Source organism: Suricata suricatta, chromosome 9 (assembly GCF_006229205.1).
Source record: "Suricata suricatta isolate VVHF042 chromosome 9, meerkat_22Aug2017_6uvM2_HiC, whole genome shotgun sequence".
In the NCBI taxonomy this organism is placed as follows: domain Eukaryota; kingdom Metazoa; phylum Chordata; class Mammalia; order Carnivora; family Herpestidae; genus Suricata; species Suricata suricatta.
Window position 1 is genome coordinate 96,911,012 of NC_043708.1, and position 17,779 is coordinate 96,928,790.

Sequence of the window (17,779 nt, forward strand, 5' to 3'; positions counted from 1 at the left end):
AGCTGCACTTCAAGCTCTCAGAAACTACACTACACTTTAAGAAAGGATAAAGGTTTGGATGTATGCTGGCAGAAAAGTCTTAACTGAGTAACTACTTACCTCGCATGTTGGGTTATCATGCCCGCCCCTGTCCGACCATCACCCATTCGCCTTGCATCATGATAGCCAGGCCCTTGAGAAGGAGGACCGTGCCACTCTTTCCTTGGTCCACTTGTGTCCCGTCCGTGGCGTTCAACCACATGTCGTTCTTCAGGATAGTGCTAAAGAATCACATATAAAAGAAAAGTCATGGCACCCTCAGCCTCATGCCGACTCACTTATATTGGTGTGCTCTTAATGTGAGAAGCAAATCAGTACGATGTCTGAGAAGAAAACCGGTGACTAATACAAGAGCATATGCAAAGGGTTTCCACCTACTTCGTACTGAGAAGCTGCTCGGGCTTTAGCATAGAGTAAGGGAGCAATGATTCAGCACTCCATTTTTATTTCTATACCTTCTAGCATGACTTTGAGTATTTCTAGATATGTATATATGCATTGATCTATAGATATGTAACAAGGCACAGGGGAAGATAAACCTGAAAACAAATCCAGGTGGGGCATGAGATCAACATGCAAGCAGCACACAGACACACAAGTCGCCGTCCTATTTCACACGGTACTCATTACTGCTATGACTCTTACAAGGTCTTACATACATGACTAAAAAAGCAGAGTAATGAATATGAAAAATCAAAAGCCACAGAACTAAGGATCCAAGGAAGCAGAGTCAAAAAGGACAATACTTAGTCTACAGAAAATACAGCTGAAGGGACTCCACAGAGGTGTGATACTGGCACAACCACCTACATCATGAAAACCAGAACTGTCAAGGCAGGGGCAGGACGCCCTCCTCAGAACATCTGTTCCAAACAGATATCTGAAGACAGTCTATGAGTCTGCCCTAAGTTTTACCCTCAATAGGGCAGAATGTCCGTATTATATACCCTGTCTTAAAAGTTCTGTTCAGGGGCGTCTGGGTGGCTCAGTCGGTTGAGTGTCCAGCTTCGGCTCAGGTTATGATCTCATGGTTCATGGGTTTGAGCCCCGCATCAGGCTCTGTGCTGACAGCTAGCTCAGAGCCTGGAGCCTGCTTCATATCCTGTGTCTCCCTCTCTCTCTGCCCCTCCCCCACTCATGTTCTGTTTCTGTCTCAATAATAAACATTAAAAAAAAAATTTAAAAAAAAAAGAAAAAAATGTTAAAAAAAATTAGTCCTCTGAATTTATTCCTGGAGAGTTGACAATAAACCCTCAAGCACTTACCTGTGTTCCACTTCCTCGGTCTGTGATTACGCCTCGGTCTCCCTCTCTGTTTCCATAGCCGGAAGCATTGCTGCGATTCCCAGGGGGCGCCCCTCTCACACTGTGTCCGGATACTTCCCTCCCAGATCGTTCTGGCCTTTCAACTCTGTGAAACAAAACCCAAAGACAAGATCAAAACTCTACAACACCTTTTTTTAAAAAAGTTTTTAAAATTTTTTTAGGTTTTATTTTTTCAAGTAATCTCTACACCCCATGTGGGGCTCGAACCCCAACCCTAAGGTGAAGAGTTGCACGCTCTTCCAACTGAGCCAGCCAGCTGCCCTAACATCTTTTTTTCCTAAACCCAAATGCGTTATGTACCACGAGCTAGACAACGAAACTACACAATACCTTGTTTCCCGTTTGTCAGTGGACATGCCACCATCGCTTTTCCAGGTGGTTGGTCTGGATGGAGTGGGCCCTGCTTCTCGAGGATGTCTAGGGTGAGTGAGATCAGGCCTGTCGTGGATGATTACGGTTCTCCTCTCATCTCGTTCTCCCCGGACTTCTCTCCTGTCTGTTTCTCTAAGTTCATTTCTTGGGGGTGGAGGCTCATTTCTTCTGGAATCACTGAAATTTTTGGGATACCTTTCAAAACCTGGATCTTCTCTTCGTGCAGCAGGACGGGTTTTTTTCCCTTCGCTTTGACTAACAAAGCGTTCTCGCCTATTGATTATCCAAAACAAAGAACACAAGTCCCCATAAGTCCTTACTTGGCCTTATTTTTCTTAATTTTATTTGCATAACTAGTAATTACAGCTTGTTTAAAAAGGAACTTAAGGCAAAGCCACCAAAAAAGCCTCAAATGTTATTATAATCAATAAGTTATATTCTTTTAAAATGAGCTATATGTTTGGCATGAAAATTGTTTTTTAGTGTCTGAAGAGAAACTACAGCAAAACACTCCAGTGACTACCAACCTGAAGGATGTCTTACTGCCTTTTTTTTTTTTAATTTTTAAAAAAATTTTTTGAAAGACAGAGAGAGAGAGACAGCACGAGCAGGGGAGGGTCAGAGAGAGAGGGAGACACAGACTCTGAAGACAGGCTCCAGGCTCTGAGCTAGCTGTCAGCACAGAGCCCGAAGTGGGGCCCAAACCCACGAACCATGAGATCATGACCTGAGCTGAAGTTGGACGCCCAACCAACTGAGCCAGCTAGGCGCCTCTGTCTTACTGTTCTTAACAGTTGAGGCACATCCAAAGCTAACAGTATTCCCACCTAGTTTTAAACAAGGTTAAGAAGACAAAGCCAATCTACTTAAGCTTGTTCGAGTGGCTGAGTAAAGCTATTTTTTTTCCAAAATGTATTTATTTAAGCAATCTCTACACTCCGTGCAGAGCTTGGACTCATGAGCCTGAGATCAAGAGTCACATGCTCTATTGACTGAGCCAGAAACCCCAAACTAATTTTGAACACTGAATCATATTTACATAAATTGATTATGTGAATTTATTAAATTAGTAAAAACCAAAAACTAAAACAATTTGTTCTGAACACTTAGGTCTGACCTGTAGTACTTAAGATTTTAGTAGAGAACCAAACATATCATTAGCAAGGCTCATGTACCAAATACAGTAACTTTCAAGGCATCTACCTTTCAAAAGACGAAGACTGTACTGTTGAACTCTCAGGAAACCTGCTCCTCTCTCGGTGATCAAAGTCATTAAATCTGTTCTGCTGGCGAGAATAGTCAGAGCCATGGCTGAATCGTGCATCTGTATCTAGAGATAACTTTTTATTTTCGCTCCAGTAAGGATCATCTCGCCTTGAAGAGAAACATTTGCTCATTTATATAAATTAGTTTTATAATAATCCAACAACACTTACTTGGAGTCATACATACCACATGCTAGGAACTGTGGACACAGAGGGCTAATAAACTCAAGACACAAAACATTGTTACAAGAACAAGCTAGCAAAGAATTATCAGACCCAAGAAGCCATACAGTGTTAGAGGAAGTTCACAAGCGAGAAAAACGTTGAAAAATGGTCTGTTTTAAAATTCATAAATGGAAAAAACAGATCCCATTTTATAATAAAATTCTAACCACGTTTTCAGTTATGTTTAACTCTGGAAAAGTTACACAGGTAAGTCCCAAGCACAATTCACTCATTCTATGTATTTTTCAACACAATCAACTAAATCTCATAGAATTTATATTAAGAAAATTAAATAACTATACATATTCTGAAATCTATTAAGCAGCACGAACACAGACAACCCAAGTTTGTAACTTCCAAGTTATCTGCATTACCCTGTAACAATTTTCAAATGGGTCTAAGTTTGAAAAGCATCACAGAAGCCCACTATCATTACGTATTTCCAGTCATGATAGAAAAACATCTGCCATTAGGAAGGGAAAGGGAAAGAGAGTAGACTCTTCCTACTTGACAATGCAATGGATCCACTCCAGTCCTGCAATCATTCCCTTCCCTACTGATCATGACTTTTACTCCAGGGACAGTTGCCTGTACTTTCTAATTCTCTGGTCAGTCTTAATTTGCAAGGCATAGTAAGGTAGCAAAAGCAACGGTTAGAGAAGAAAGCAGGCAACTACCTATGATCTACATCACGTGGGCGTTTCAAAGAATTCCTTTTTTCTTGTTCATAACGAAGCTGCTGCTGTTGCCTTCTCAGTTCCTCTCGTTCTCGAGCAATACGTTCAGCTTCCTTACGACGTTCCTTCAGACAACACAGAAGGAAGACCAACCAATGCAAAATGAAAACATAAGGTAAGTACATGCGCAACTTTGTTTTCATCCTGCATTAAGAAACCACCATAGGCAAGTACCAGGCAAAACACATACCTGGGACAAATACATAAACAAAACTGACTTCAGAAATCAGCAATCTAGGCTATGGCTATTGTTCTGCAACATTAAAATAACAGAGATCGGGTGGTGAAAGCTGGCAAGTAATTGGGAAGGTCAGATTCAGTTTCATCATTGGACTGAAACAAAAGCACCTAAAGGGAATTAGAAATAAAGGTCTAAACATGTACGGAAACTAAGTGCTTTGATGCAATTCTGCAAAGAGAGGCATTATTTCCTTCCAGCCTTGGGAACTCATTCCCACTCAATACGTAAGGAAATAAGTTATGATTTGCTGAGACTGGGATAGTGACAGAGCCTGGATTACAACCACTCTGGACTCACAGTCCTATGCTCAGACTATCAGGCTGCCGTGACATTGCAGAGCTCCAGTTACTACCAATCGGCCAGAACAAAGTCACGCTAAATGTATTTTTAGCTCGCACCTAATTGATTGTTATCTTTCAGGGGCACTCAATAAATGTTCATCAACTGAACTCATTCTAGAGAGGCTTTACAACAAGTAAAGCAAATTTAAGGGCAAAAATCACAGGGTTTGAAAAAGGTCAGTTATTTAAGATGAAAAGATTTTCTGACTGCACCTGTTCAATACGAATGCGTTCCCTTTCCAAGCGTTCGCGTTCCATTCTCTCTCTCTCTAGTTTTTGCCTTTCAATTTCTAGGCGCTCTCTCTCTCTCTGTAAGCGTTCCCGTTCTTCCCGTTCACGAATTATTCTAATGCGTTCTCGCTCTCGACGCTCTCTTTCTGCAATCTCTCTTCGTCTAACAAAAATCAGTATTTAGAAATACTTAAATTATGCTAGCACTGTGTGAAAGAGAATAGCTTTTGAGTTTGAGTTTTTCCTTGTGGTTGGCAAGTTTAATAAACTTCAACTCAATCTAAGTAGTTTTAATGTAATTGGAAAGAGAACTCAGAATAAAACTTTAAACAGATTCCAATGCTGTCACTTATTTATTAAGATTGTCACTTGAGAAGTTGAATTTATAGAGTAGTTGCCTCTTAGAGGATTCCTGTTTAAATAAAAATCCCACTGTAACAATAACCCATTAGTTAATTGACATTTTAATAAGGACATGTTTTACATATGAGTTTACAAAACTACAATTTCTATATTTGACAGGAAATTTTCCAGTACCTAGTATGTGTTCTATCTCCTTAAACAAAGTATACCTTATTTTGATGACTTGGGAGCATATCCGTCAACATGAATTACAGCACATACTAACATATAATAAAATGGTTGCCCTTAAGGGCTTTTTTGCTGTTCAGGGGCCCATGCTTCTCTCAGTCAGGAGGCAGTTCAAATGTTTGCTGAACTTAAGGAAGATATTGTACTGGGACTTTTAATCACATTTTTCTCATCCCCTCACTCTAAGGCCCTCAGTGTACTCTATCAGCGTGTCTTGCTCTAGCCACCCAGTGGCTCTTAGTGCGTCAGTACTGCTCCCATGGACATCTGAGGGGCATTTTAAATTATCCCAAGGACCATCGGGGCCATTAGCAGCAGCACTGAGTGACTGGGGACCAAGGATTCTAAATATTTTATAATGCATGGAATAGTCAGTTCAGCACAGCAAAAAATTGTCCAATATTCATTTTACTTTCAAATGCCATAATGGGCATTCGCGTCATTAAAACAAAACAAAATCACCTTTAAAAAATTTGGAGCCTAAAATTCACTTATCTTTAATAAATGCTAGGTTGCTTGGTTTGCATGGTTGGCATGGCTTTAGAGACACTAAAATTTCCAGGAATGCACCCCCATGTTAATTAGAAGGAAAATTATACTTTCTTAAGACCTTCACCAAGAGTCGTTCACCATTTCAGAAATCATGTCATAATGCCAACACCACTCCTGCTTTTGACTTACCAAAACGACACACCAGTATCAGTCTGTATGTGTAGCTGTCACATTCTCATTGAATCTAAAGAGAGTTGTAAACATCTGACTACTTCATTAGGTCTTCTAGAGAGTCGGGCCTAAACATTCATATCTGGAATATAGCTTCATTATAATTTACTTTTATTTCTCCTTTATATTAGAAGTAAGGCATTATATTGGTTTTTGGAAATTGTTTGTATAGGCATATAACACATTTGTAAGCCTAGTATGCATCAACTACATTTCAGCAAAGTAAAGAGGACACTGTGACTGTTTTTAATACAACAGGGGTGCTGATGTGAGAGGCAGGAGAACCCCTGCTCCAGCAGCTCCCACTCCTCCTGACCCGTCATCTGAGTAGGAAGCTAAGCTTATTAGGACTTCATCAAAAAAGAGAAAATGGATTCCGAGCAATGTGAGGATTATTTCCTTCTATAAAGTGTGTGGCAATCATAGTACTATTTAAGTCATCCAAAGTGTCTAGTAGTTCCTGATGCTCTTGTGAATGAATAGATGAAATCCCATGATAAAAGACCTCTCCATGAGACACGTTAATATTTGGAAATTTGTATTACAAAACCCTATCACAAGAATAATTTAAGTGGCATCAAAAAATTGACATATGAAAGCAAACTGGCATTCACGGTAAACTGTTGAGATACTGCCACTAAAAATAGAAAATGTTTTGTTTTTGTTGTTTTAAGGAGAATGCTTCCTTTGAGACAGTTTCAACATGATAAGGCTCACAAGGCAAATGTTCCTTCACTTGCTTTCAATTTCCAGAAATGTGGTTTCTAACTAGTGTTAAAGATGTCCCTATAGGTAAAGACAGGTACAAAATAGACACTTGAGCACTAGAGATGACACTGAGACTATCTTATGTCACCATCATCTTTTCCTTTAAAATGTTTTTCATGGCGGCAGCTTTGGAATAGAGGAAAGAGCAATGGACTTAGAGTCAGAAAACTTGGGTCTGAGTCCCAATTCTGCCACTAGTTAGCCATGTGGCATTGGAAGAGTCTTTTAGCCTCTCTGGGACTCCATTTTTTCAATTAGATTATGGGCCCACCTAACCTTACAGAGCAGTGGAGACAGAGATAACAGATGGAAAGGCACCTTGTAAATTATAAAATGCTATGCAAGCTTCAGAAACCATTACATTTTACTGCACTTCATAAAAGCGGCAAACAGCTTTCTTGAGAATACAATTTCTAGAAATCTGGTTTATAACCAGGGTGAAAGATGTACCTATAGGTAAAGACAGGTATAGAATAGACACTTTTCCTACCTTCGAAGTTCCATGGCTCGTTGCAATCTTTCCAAGCGAACTAAATGCTCTCTTAGTCTTTGTTCCTTCATCTTTTCAAAAGGCAAGATGTCTTTCCTTCTATAGTCTTTGTCTCTTTTTTTGTCTAGGCTAGCTCTCTCCTTTTCCTTGCTTCTTCCATGAATCTACAGGAAAAAAAAATAACAGGACTCGAAGTTAAAATAATGTAGGGGTTTCATTTTCAAGTTCAGCTGCTCATTTAAAAAGCTTAAAAGAGTAATGACATCCTATTTTTCTTCAATTGTCAAGTGACAGAGATACTGAATTATCTTCCTTTGAAAACAGCAGACGAGTCTACAGCATCCCTCTCAGAGACTTACTTTCTCGTATCTTCCTCTTCTTGATGGCCTACAATGATCTCCTTTAGTTTGGTCTAGTATTACCATGTGCCCTGGACTCTTTGAACCTAAGAGAAGAAAAAAATTAGATAAACAAAATGCCTAAAAACTATTTCATTAAAAAAGACAATAAATATAATGTAAAAATGCTGAAATCTTAGATAGCCAGATATTCACAAACCAGGGCACGCAATAAACGTACTTATTCTACGAGAACTTAACTGCAAATGGTTTATAAAAATAGCTCAACCCACAAACATCAATACTTTCAGTGATACCAAGAGATCCCAACTCCGTTACACAGCTACAAATCTATGACCGTGTTGAGGCAGCCCAGGTTTTACAGAAAAGGGGCTTAGCTGCAAGAACACCCTAGTTTCCCAAGAGTACAGCAGAACACAACTAGAGCTGCCAGACTTCCCCTTCTACTACAGCGACACTAACAACCAAGTTTAAATATTTATCTGGACTGGAATCTCAGGTTTTCCCTTCCACTGTAAAAGTTAAGTAGTAGAAAGCATTAGAAATGGATTGAGAATAAAGATACATAGCATACTTATTCGCTTCTTTTCTTCACTTTTTTTAATCGACTCTGAAGTCTGGCCACTTGATCCATTATCATTCTTCTCATCTTTACCTTCTATTTTCTTAGTATCCTTGCCTTCTTTTTTTTCGCATTTCTCAGACGACCTTTTCTCTTCTTTTTTCACAGAGGCTTGTGTCCTGATCATACCACCCAAGAAAACAACAGAATGAGAACTTGTGCATCAGTTTTCCAAAAACATCTAGTGCTTATCAAAAGAATAAATCCTTACTTGCTACTTCTATCGCTCATATTTTTTTTGTCTCCAGAACTTCTTGAACTACTCTTTTCATCATTTTCTTTCTTCAATTCTTTCTTAGAAGGATCACCTTTAACCTGAAAGGTTTAAACAGGAAAAAAAAACCAATTAAGTTTTAAAGTTATGTTTCAGATCATAAAAAAGTATATTGTTGGGAGAAAATGTGGAACACATAGAAGTAAGAATATAAAAATAAACACTTAAAAACTATTCCGAATTCTACTTTCTACTGGTATAGTATCTTTAAAGTAAGCATTGCTAGCCCTCAAAGTAACCTCCCTTTTATATACATTTAGGCAAGCTTACTTTTTCAACAGAAATCAGCTGTCCATGCAGCTCAGTGCGATGAAGATGTGCAATACATCTGGATACCTCTGTGCTTGAAGACATAGTTACAATGCCATAGCACTTTGCCCCAGGACTTCGAGCATTTGTAACTACCTTTGCACTCAGAACCTAGAACATAAAAAGCACTTGACAGAGTTTTACAACTTTACCATGACATACATTTCTGAATAGATCAAACTTCAAAACTAACAATAATCAAATAAAAGGACAGATTTAGGACACATGAATTCATGATGATGGATACATTTTGGATATGTTACTATTTTGGTTCATATTCTTGTGATCACCATCTACTTTGCTTATAACATTAAGTACTTAAAGTAAATATCCAGGTGAAAAATTTTAAGTGTGAAAAACTGGGCGCCTGGATGGCTCAGTCAGTGAAGCGTCCAACCCTCGATTTCAGCCCAGGTCATGATCTCACAGTGTGTGGGACTGAGCTCCATGATGGGCTGTGCACTGACAACAACCAAGAGCCTGATTAGGATTCTCACTCTCCCACTCTCTTTCTCTGCCCCTCCCCCACTCCCTCTCTCCCCCCCTCCCCCTCTTTCAAAATAAACATTTAAAATATAGTGTCAAGGCGCACTGAGGTCGCTCAGTCAGTTAAGCATCCAACTTTGGCTCAGGTCATGATCTTGTGGCTCCTGAGTTCCAACTTCACATCGGGCTGTGTTCTGACAGTTCAAAGCCTGGAGTCTGCTTCGGGTCTCCTCTCTCTCCCCCTCCCCTGCCATGTGTGGGTTCTCCCTCTCTCTCTCTCCAAAATTAATAAGCATTAAAAAATTTTTTTAAATAAATAAAAATAAAAAATAGTGTCAAAAAGCAATGTAATCTACTTTTAGTTTTTTTCTTAAATTTTCCAACTATGACAATAGTCATATCAATCCAATAATGACACAATTAATGAAAGCAAAGAAATTAATATTCTCAATTAGACTTGGGCCAAACTTCCCCTATCATAAGCTTACGCGGAATCTCTTAGAGGAAAAAAGGTAATTTTCTAGAAATTTTGAGTGTTAATAATTTTCTATAATGAGTTACTATAAAAAATTTCAAAACATTACTAAAAAGCCACCCACCTATAAAAATGCAATCTGAAAAACACACGCTACAAAAATATACTCTAGGGGCACCTGGGTGGCTCAGTCGGTTGAGCATCAGACTTCAGCTCAGGTCATGATCTCGTGGTTAGTGGGTTTGAGCCCTGTGTTGGGCTCTGTGCTGACAGCTCAGAGCCTGGAGCCTGTCTTCGGATTCTGTGTCTCCCACTCTCTCTGACCTTCCCCTGCTCACGCTGTCTCTCTCTCTCTCAAAAATAAATAAAACATTAAAAAAAATTTTTTTGGAAAAAAAAAATACTCTAAAAAGATACACTTTGAACTTTGAAAACATATACCAATATAAAAGTGACAAAGAATTTCAATTCTATAAAAGTCAAGAGAGACAGGGATGGGTAAGAAGAAAAGTGAGAAAACAATCTAGTGCTGAACAAAAAGACAGACATAAGGCAAGAAGAGATAAACAGGGAAGTTAGGAGGCTGGGTGGTGTGGATGGCTGGAAACAATCAGCTTTTATCTCAAGTCTGGGGAAGGCAGACTTGTCCCAATAGCTACTTGGTTTTAAAGCCCAATGTCTTGTAATAAAAGTGCATGGTGTCCTTATAATTTTAGTCTTAAGAAATGCCAATATTAAAAAAATTTTATATCTCTAACAATAAATTACTGAAAACAAAACAAAAAATAAACCAAGGCTGATCACAAGACTATAGTTCTCAGTGTTCTGTATCTGACACCTGTAAGAACCTTTAACACTCGGGCAATTCTATATTCAAAGGGAAAAAAAAGACTTCTAAAATCAACAGATTTTTGTAACATTCATGAATGGTTATTCACTAATATTGGTCATTAATTTAATAAGTATTTCAAAGCCTAATGCATGCACTTAAAGTATAGTAGACAAAGTCCCTGCTATCAGAGATTACACTGGAGGGGTGCCTGGGTGGCTCAGTCAGTTAAGCATCCAACTCTTGATTCTGACTTAAGTTATGATCTCACAGATCCTGCGATGCAGGGATCGAGCCCGTGTCAGGCTCTGCGTTAACAGCACAGAGCCTGCTTGAGATTCTCTCTCTCCTTCGCTCTCTGCCCCTCCCCCACTTCTGTGCGCACATTCTCTCTCACAAAGCAAACATTTAAGGAAAAAAGAGTTTACACTGGAGTAGATTACATATGACATATAATGAAAACAAAAATATAAGGTAGAAAGCAGTGAGTGCTTTCAATGCAATTCAACAACTATTAACTGAGTATTTAATTCATTGAATTATTGACTATTCTTCTGTTAGATCTTCTCCTTACATGCCAAGGAAACTTTTCCTGATGAACCAACCACAGTCAAGCCTCCCCTTTTGCTCTCTTAGCAATTCTTCCATCACAGCACATTATCACAACTTCTGATTAAGGATATTTTTAGCAGTGTTACATTTTTTTCCCACTACTGTACTAGAATCAGTGTGATGACAGGTGTATCAGTTCCTACTCCCACCAAACTCTATATGCCATTGTCTAATAGTAGTCTATATTTTCCAAATGACCAGATTAGCCTTAGATACTCTAGTTTCTGGAAAAATCAAAACTTAGTCTTTGGCAGAAATGGGCTCCAAATATGAGCTTTTAATACAAAGATCCCCAGGGCTCAGAGTGAGATGATAGGACAAACTCTACATTACCACAGAACTCTAGAATTATACTTAAACCAGTCCTAAGAAGAACAAAAAATTGGAAGGTTTTATAGAATACTGTTTTGAATATAATCTGTTTCAAATGGAGATACCAGAAAGATAGATAAAAAGGTAAAAACAGTGTACCTTTCCATATTTGCCAAAGAGGTTCTTCAAATCAGCAGCTTTGGTATTAGAAGAAAGTCCGCTAACCCAGATATTTTTAGTAGAGCTTCCACTGCTACCACTAGTACTACTTGTACTTCCTAGAATAGATTTAGTATCACACAGTTTAGTATCTCAATTGGAATTTTTTAATAAAATTATTAGGTCCATCTTCTTTCAAAATTATAAAATTCTCTTTTAATGTAACTAAATTTTAACAGTACAACCCTATTGTATCAAAATCCTATGAATTTGCTATTATTAATATCAAACACAACAGATGATACTAGTCAGGAAACAAATCTGAACATCTATGTAATTCCTATCACATGAATTTTAAATCGAAGTGGGTAAAAAATCAATTACGGGTCTTGACTCTGACTGTTAAGTTTAATAATTTATACTCTACCACTGCACGGAATACAGACAACTGGAAAGCAGTCATCTAGAAATGTACAGATTGCCTAACTACACACATCTGTTCTGGGATTTAGACCCTGAGAAACTGGGACTGGAAGAGGGAACAGTCAAAGGAAGGGATGAACTATTTTCAAAAATTTAAATGTTTAATAACACAAACTAACCAACAGCTCATCTTAATTCTCTAGTACAGAAAGAATAAAACAAGAATTATATGCGGCTAGATAACTCTTGATTTAACAAAAAAACAATCTTCTAAAATTAATAAATAAAATCAGAAACCTCAAAATCCTTGAGAATAGGTAAATGGTTAAACGAATTATTTCTGCACTAATTCCATACACAAATTATGGCCTCATACACGTAAGTGCCATTTCTTAGAATACAGGCCTACTCAGTGTCCTCAAATGTGCAGTTATAAAAGGGAGCTTTCATTCATTTGACCTTATTTGGAGAACAATTCTTATCCACTTTAAGGAAAAAATGTAAGCAATTAAAAGTAACAATTTTTCTAACTGCAAATTATTATATGTAGAAAGAGCAAAATTTTCAATGCTTTAAAATATTAATGCCACACATTTTAGTTGAAAAATTACTATCCACGTAGAGTTATGAAGAGACATCACACACCTGACTTAAACATTTTAAATATTAATAGCTACTACATTTCTACTCTTAAAAACTGCATATACCAAAGCATCATTTTATGAAATGCTACCTAGAAGTCTGTGTATCTTTTTTTATGTCTCCAGGAACATTTGGGTCCAGGTACTTCTCTTAATTACAGAAAAAAAATGGTTTTCGGTAATAGGAAAAAGGTAACATTTAACCAAGACTGCTAACTTCTAAATTTAAGGGGTATCATTTAATAAATCTATTATATTTTGTCTATTAACCCAAACTGCAAGGGATGTAAGTATTGCAATTAATTGTCAATTTAGTACATCAATCACTTAAAATTCCAACTATTAAAATATACCAACAAAATAACACTAAACGAACCACAAAAATCAGGTAACATTCCTTTTTCATTCACTGAAGAGGCATTCTAGGACTTTGCACTACCTGATTGGTTTTATTTTCCCTTAAACTGATTTTTCAGAAAACAGGAAGTGTTTTTTAAGTAGACAGTCTATGTACAAGAGGAAACTATAGTGCAACAGCCGTGAGAGACCCAGACATTCCAGTAACAGAAAGTAATCAAATATTGCATCTTTAAGCTTATAAGACTTTAAAATAAAACAAAGTTCCTACATAAAACTCCTCTATCAACCCTAAGTAAGTCAAATTAAGAAGTAAATTCTAAAGAATTAAAATACCATACACTGGCTATGTTAACAGAAGTGTACCCTGGTTTAAACAATGAAAAAAGTAAAATAAAATGTTAGTGATTGATTTTCTGTTAGATACTAGACCCCACAAATATATACGAATATCATTTGCGGCACATCCTGTCCTACTAGACAAAACAGGGAGAGGGTTGTGCTGGTGTGTAAGGGTTACAAACGACTACAACTAAAGATAAAATATTTCCAAATTATAATGCAAGAAAATGAAGTATCTATTGTATTAATATTCAGTATAGGTGCTTAGAACACAATGTTAAAAACCCAACGTTTACCATACTCCTACCAGTTTACAAATTAATTAAAACAAAACACTTTAATCATACTGAGAGTATGCTGAAATCTATTTAACTCGACAGTTTGCACAAAAGCCATCCAAAATTTTTAGTATGTATACTTTAAATGACTACATGTCAAAGGAAACCACAGGTAATTACTATTTTTTAATGAAAATATGCAATTTACCACTGAAATAAATAGAAACAATCCATTACCTTTGTCATCTTTGGATGATGTCTTGCTGTCTTTAGATTCCTTTGAAGAGCTAAAGAAGCAAATCACCAGAAGAAAATTGAAAACAAAAAAAAACCCCCAAAAAACCAAAAATCGAACAGCTTGATATTGATTGTACTATTGATTGAGCATACTAGTGCTATTCATACAAATTAACAATTCCAAAGGCCTAGATTAGGTTATTTGAACAAATGATTCCCTTAGGATTCTTGCACTGATTTTCCCCAAGATGCCTGAAGATCTAGATTTTCTGATAATTCTATTCAGTGGATATATGGCCATCTTCTCCAGATTTCAGGACTGGGACTTGACTTCATTTTGTGTTCTTAGGACTGATAGTTGTTCATTAACCATCATCACAAGGATTTTTAAAAATAAAACATAAAAAAATTGTCAATTTGAAAAAAAAAACAAAAAACAACGAAAAAAACCAAATATATGCTGACAATTCGACAATGCAATCAGTAGGACACACTGCATATTACGAAGATCTTGACATTTTTTTTAAGTAACTTATGACGGTCAAAAATATTATAGGCAGGATCATAAGTACTAATTACTGTACATGGTCTTGAAGCCACCCCCTTAATGTAGAGTGATCTTATTGAATGCTGGAATTCAGTATCGTAAAGAACTGACATAGAAAAACAAACCTCTTTGCTTGACCAGAGGCCCCAGTAGACGAGGGCCCTTTCTTCAAAGTATCCTTTTCTTTGTCTCCAGATTCTGCTTTCTTAGAACTTTCTCTGGCTTCCTTCTCGACAGGATCCCCCTTCACGCAGTCTTCCTTCTTACCATCTTTATGGTTCGCATTCATCTCATAATCCTTGCTTTCCTTCTCCGGGCTCTGTGCAATGGCGTCCTGCCCATCTTTTGGCTTACTTGCTTCAGAATCTGTAATTTTCACATTTTTACCTGTTTCTAGGAGGTCATCACCATCAAAATCCAGAGTGATGGCATCTTCAGCCTGGATTGTGACCGAGATGTTGTCATCCTCAGCTTCTTTCACAGTCGCATTAGCTTCCATCTCTTCATGAGCTGTGTGATCAGCCTCAGCTAGGTTCCCTTCTGAAGGAAGAGGTTTAGATACTTCTTGTGTACCATCACCAGAACCTGCTATATCTAAGAGGATTTAACAGGAATAAATATGGCAAAACAAGAAGTTTAAACAATTTCATATTCATATGCTAGAATAGGACCTAGAAAATATAAAGCCAGTTATTAGCACTGATGGAAGGTTAGGGGGAAAAAAAAACACAAGGGTATTAACTAACATAAACAATCCTTTACCCAGGATCACTTATTCTTCATGGAAAAAATCTCTACATACAAATACAAACAACAAAAGTGAGGAAATGGTTCCATCCTGAGGATACCAGCTCTTCGTTTGTGGTTAGAAGTTAATGGCATAGGGAAGATTTTTTTTTTTCCTCCATGAGATAGTGACAAATGTGCAGATTTGTTATTCAGTGTTCGGATCATCTTGGGTTTAACCCTTGTGACCTTCAGAACTCCCTCGGTGACGTCTTGAAAGGTCACAGTCTGAGGATATCAATCAGTCTTCAAAGTTTTTCAGGGCCCCATCTTTTTCATTCTTCTTATTCAACTCTTGGGTAGTCCAGAATCGTATGGAAAACTGCTACAGAAGGTTCCAAAGATGGCCTGCTCCATTAACGTTCAGGAAATTGGTAATTTCCAGTCTTCATCCTGTCCAGTCAATCCTGCAATTACGTTTTTGAAGATGTCTTGCATTCCCCCAAAATAGAAAGGCTTCAGGTGTGTGAGATTTTCAGTCAGTAGTTTTCCTTCGTCATCATTTTTGGGCCTTTTATTCAGCCTTGCTTAGAACCCTGCTCCATGTCCTTTCTAGTCCAAAGTAGGATCCTTTGACTTCCATCCCAGAACTCTTCCATAACCTCGTACTGACCAATGAATTACTACTGATGTCCCTGAAATTGTATTGGATGAGACAGTTCTCCTAAACTATGAAAACTGTCAGAGGCTATATGAAATTTTCTCTATGTAGCAAACAAAAAGTTAGTCTCCTCGTCGCTCATTTTTAGAACCGGTTACACAATTATCTGTTACGCTCCAATAAGCACGTATGAGTTACTGCAGTGCCAGTCTTAAGGACATTATCAACTTACCGTATGCTAGAGGTTATTTTAAAAAATAAAATTAAAGTTGGGTTAAATAAAATATGGCATTGTCCACTACAGTAACTGATATGTACCATTAAGTTAGAACATATCTTAAATGTTAAAAAGAAAATTAAAACCAATTGAAAAATGAAATCAAGATGCTAACTTAATTTACTAAATTGATAAATTTGAAAATAAACTCATTTTAAAAATATTATTTCAAATAAGGAATGTTTTATTTTCACATAATTTACTATTTTTCTAAGTGTCAGCAATTTTTAAACTCTACTTGGCATCAAACATACCTTTCTCATTTTCTTCTTCCTCACCATCCTGAAATTCAAAGAATAATCAAATGTAAAATGAATTCACTTAAAACTAGATTTTAGTAATAGCATAAAATCAGTCAAGTGCAAGTGGTATATAATTTAATAATCTTAATTAGGGTCACCTATCACTAGCAAATATAGGATGTTCTGATTAGAACCAGAGCCCATTTAGAGAAATGTGGCACATGTCTGGTATATAAAGTTTCAGACAAAATAGGTAAATCTATCACTAGTTAGATCAACAATAAACTGCATTAGTTTCAGTATTCAAAACTAGTTTATATAATCTGAATCTTACTTGCATCAAAGAGCTGCCAATAGACTGACCTGATTATTTTTTGGGACTCCATTCAAAAGCACTTTTAGGGCGTACTATTTGAAAGTAGGGCCAGAAAGTATAACCTGAAGACATACACTTTCAAGGGCTTAAATGCATATTAGTAAGACAAACAGAAACCCTTTCCAGGCATCTCAGAACTAAGAGGGAAGACTATAAGAGCAGTTATTTTCAAATTATTCATTCCTTTTATCTGTTAAAAATTCATTCACTGTGGCCATATACACCCTGGAGGCCAATCACTTTAGAAAAGGTATTTGTGCAATAGATAATCAAAATAGTAACAAACTTTTTAAAAATATGACTGACTTTAACTTTAAAATGTGATCTTCTTACCCAATCTAAAATTAAGCATGTACTAGCCTGAAAACAGGAATACTGCAAAGGGATTTTACTAAGCAAATACTGTAAAAACCACTGAAGTAATCATAATCACACCAAGATAAAACCAATGCTTTCCCAAATTAAAGATCATAATAAATAAGCAAATATGCATTTAATCTCCATAAAGGAAAAAAGTTAGGGATGCTTTAACCTATAACTTTTAAAATAAAAGCTGAGTAGAGGCGCCTGGGTGGCTCAGTTGGTTAAGTATCTGACTTTGGCTCAGATCATGATCTTATAGTTCATGAGTTGGGAGCCCCGTGTCAAGCTCTATGCTGACAGTCAGAACCTGGAGCCTGTATCAGATTCTGTGTCTCCCTCTCTCTCTGCTCCTCCCCTACTCACGCTGTTTCTCTCTCTCAAAAATAAACATTTAAGAAACAATAATAAAATAAAATAAAAGCTGAGTCAAGTAGATCATTTTCAGTCACAGAGGTATGAAGCTACCACATAAAGCCTTAGAGTAGCGGTTCTCAAACTTTTGAGTCTGTATTAGAATCTCCTGG

At 37.2% G+C, this 17,779-nt stretch overlaps 1 protein-coding gene across 7 annotated transcripts in view; it reads right to left on the bottom strand.

Moving 5' to 3' along the window:
• The window catches only part of SLTM (SAFB like transcription modulator), a 79,149-nt gene that overhangs the window by 40,104 nt on the left and 21,266 nt on the right, over positions 1-17,779 (bottom strand). For 3 of the 7 annotated variants that reach the window (XM_029952374.1, XM_029952371.1, XM_029952378.1), the window contains 15 exons: positions 16,529-16,556; positions 14,736-15,204; positions 14,064-14,113; positions 11,786-11,904; positions 8,874-9,023; positions 8,541-8,644; positions 8,282-8,448; positions 7,708-7,793; positions 7,349-7,512; positions 4,759-4,939; positions 3,904-4,028; positions 2,940-3,110; positions 1,695-2,009; positions 1,305-1,449; positions 100-260 (listed from right to left, as the gene is read on the bottom strand). In XM_029952374.1, coding sequence (XP_029808234.1) covers positions 100-260; positions 1,305-1,449; positions 1,695-2,009; positions 2,940-3,110; positions 3,904-4,028; positions 4,759-4,939; positions 7,349-7,512; positions 7,708-7,793; positions 8,282-8,448; positions 8,541-8,644; positions 8,874-9,023; positions 11,786-11,904; positions 14,064-14,113; positions 14,736-15,204; positions 16,529-16,556 — 2,435 coding nt within the window. The remainder of the gene's footprint in view (positions 1-99; positions 261-1,304; positions 1,450-1,694; positions 2,010-2,939; positions 3,111-3,903; positions 4,029-4,758; positions 4,940-7,348; positions 7,513-7,707; positions 7,794-8,281; positions 8,449-8,540; positions 8,645-8,873; positions 9,024-11,785; positions 11,905-14,063; positions 14,114-14,735; positions 15,205-16,528; positions 16,557-17,779) is intronic. The other 4 variants (XM_029952376.1, XM_029952377.1, XM_029952373.1 and 1 more) reach the window with 4 other exon arrangements.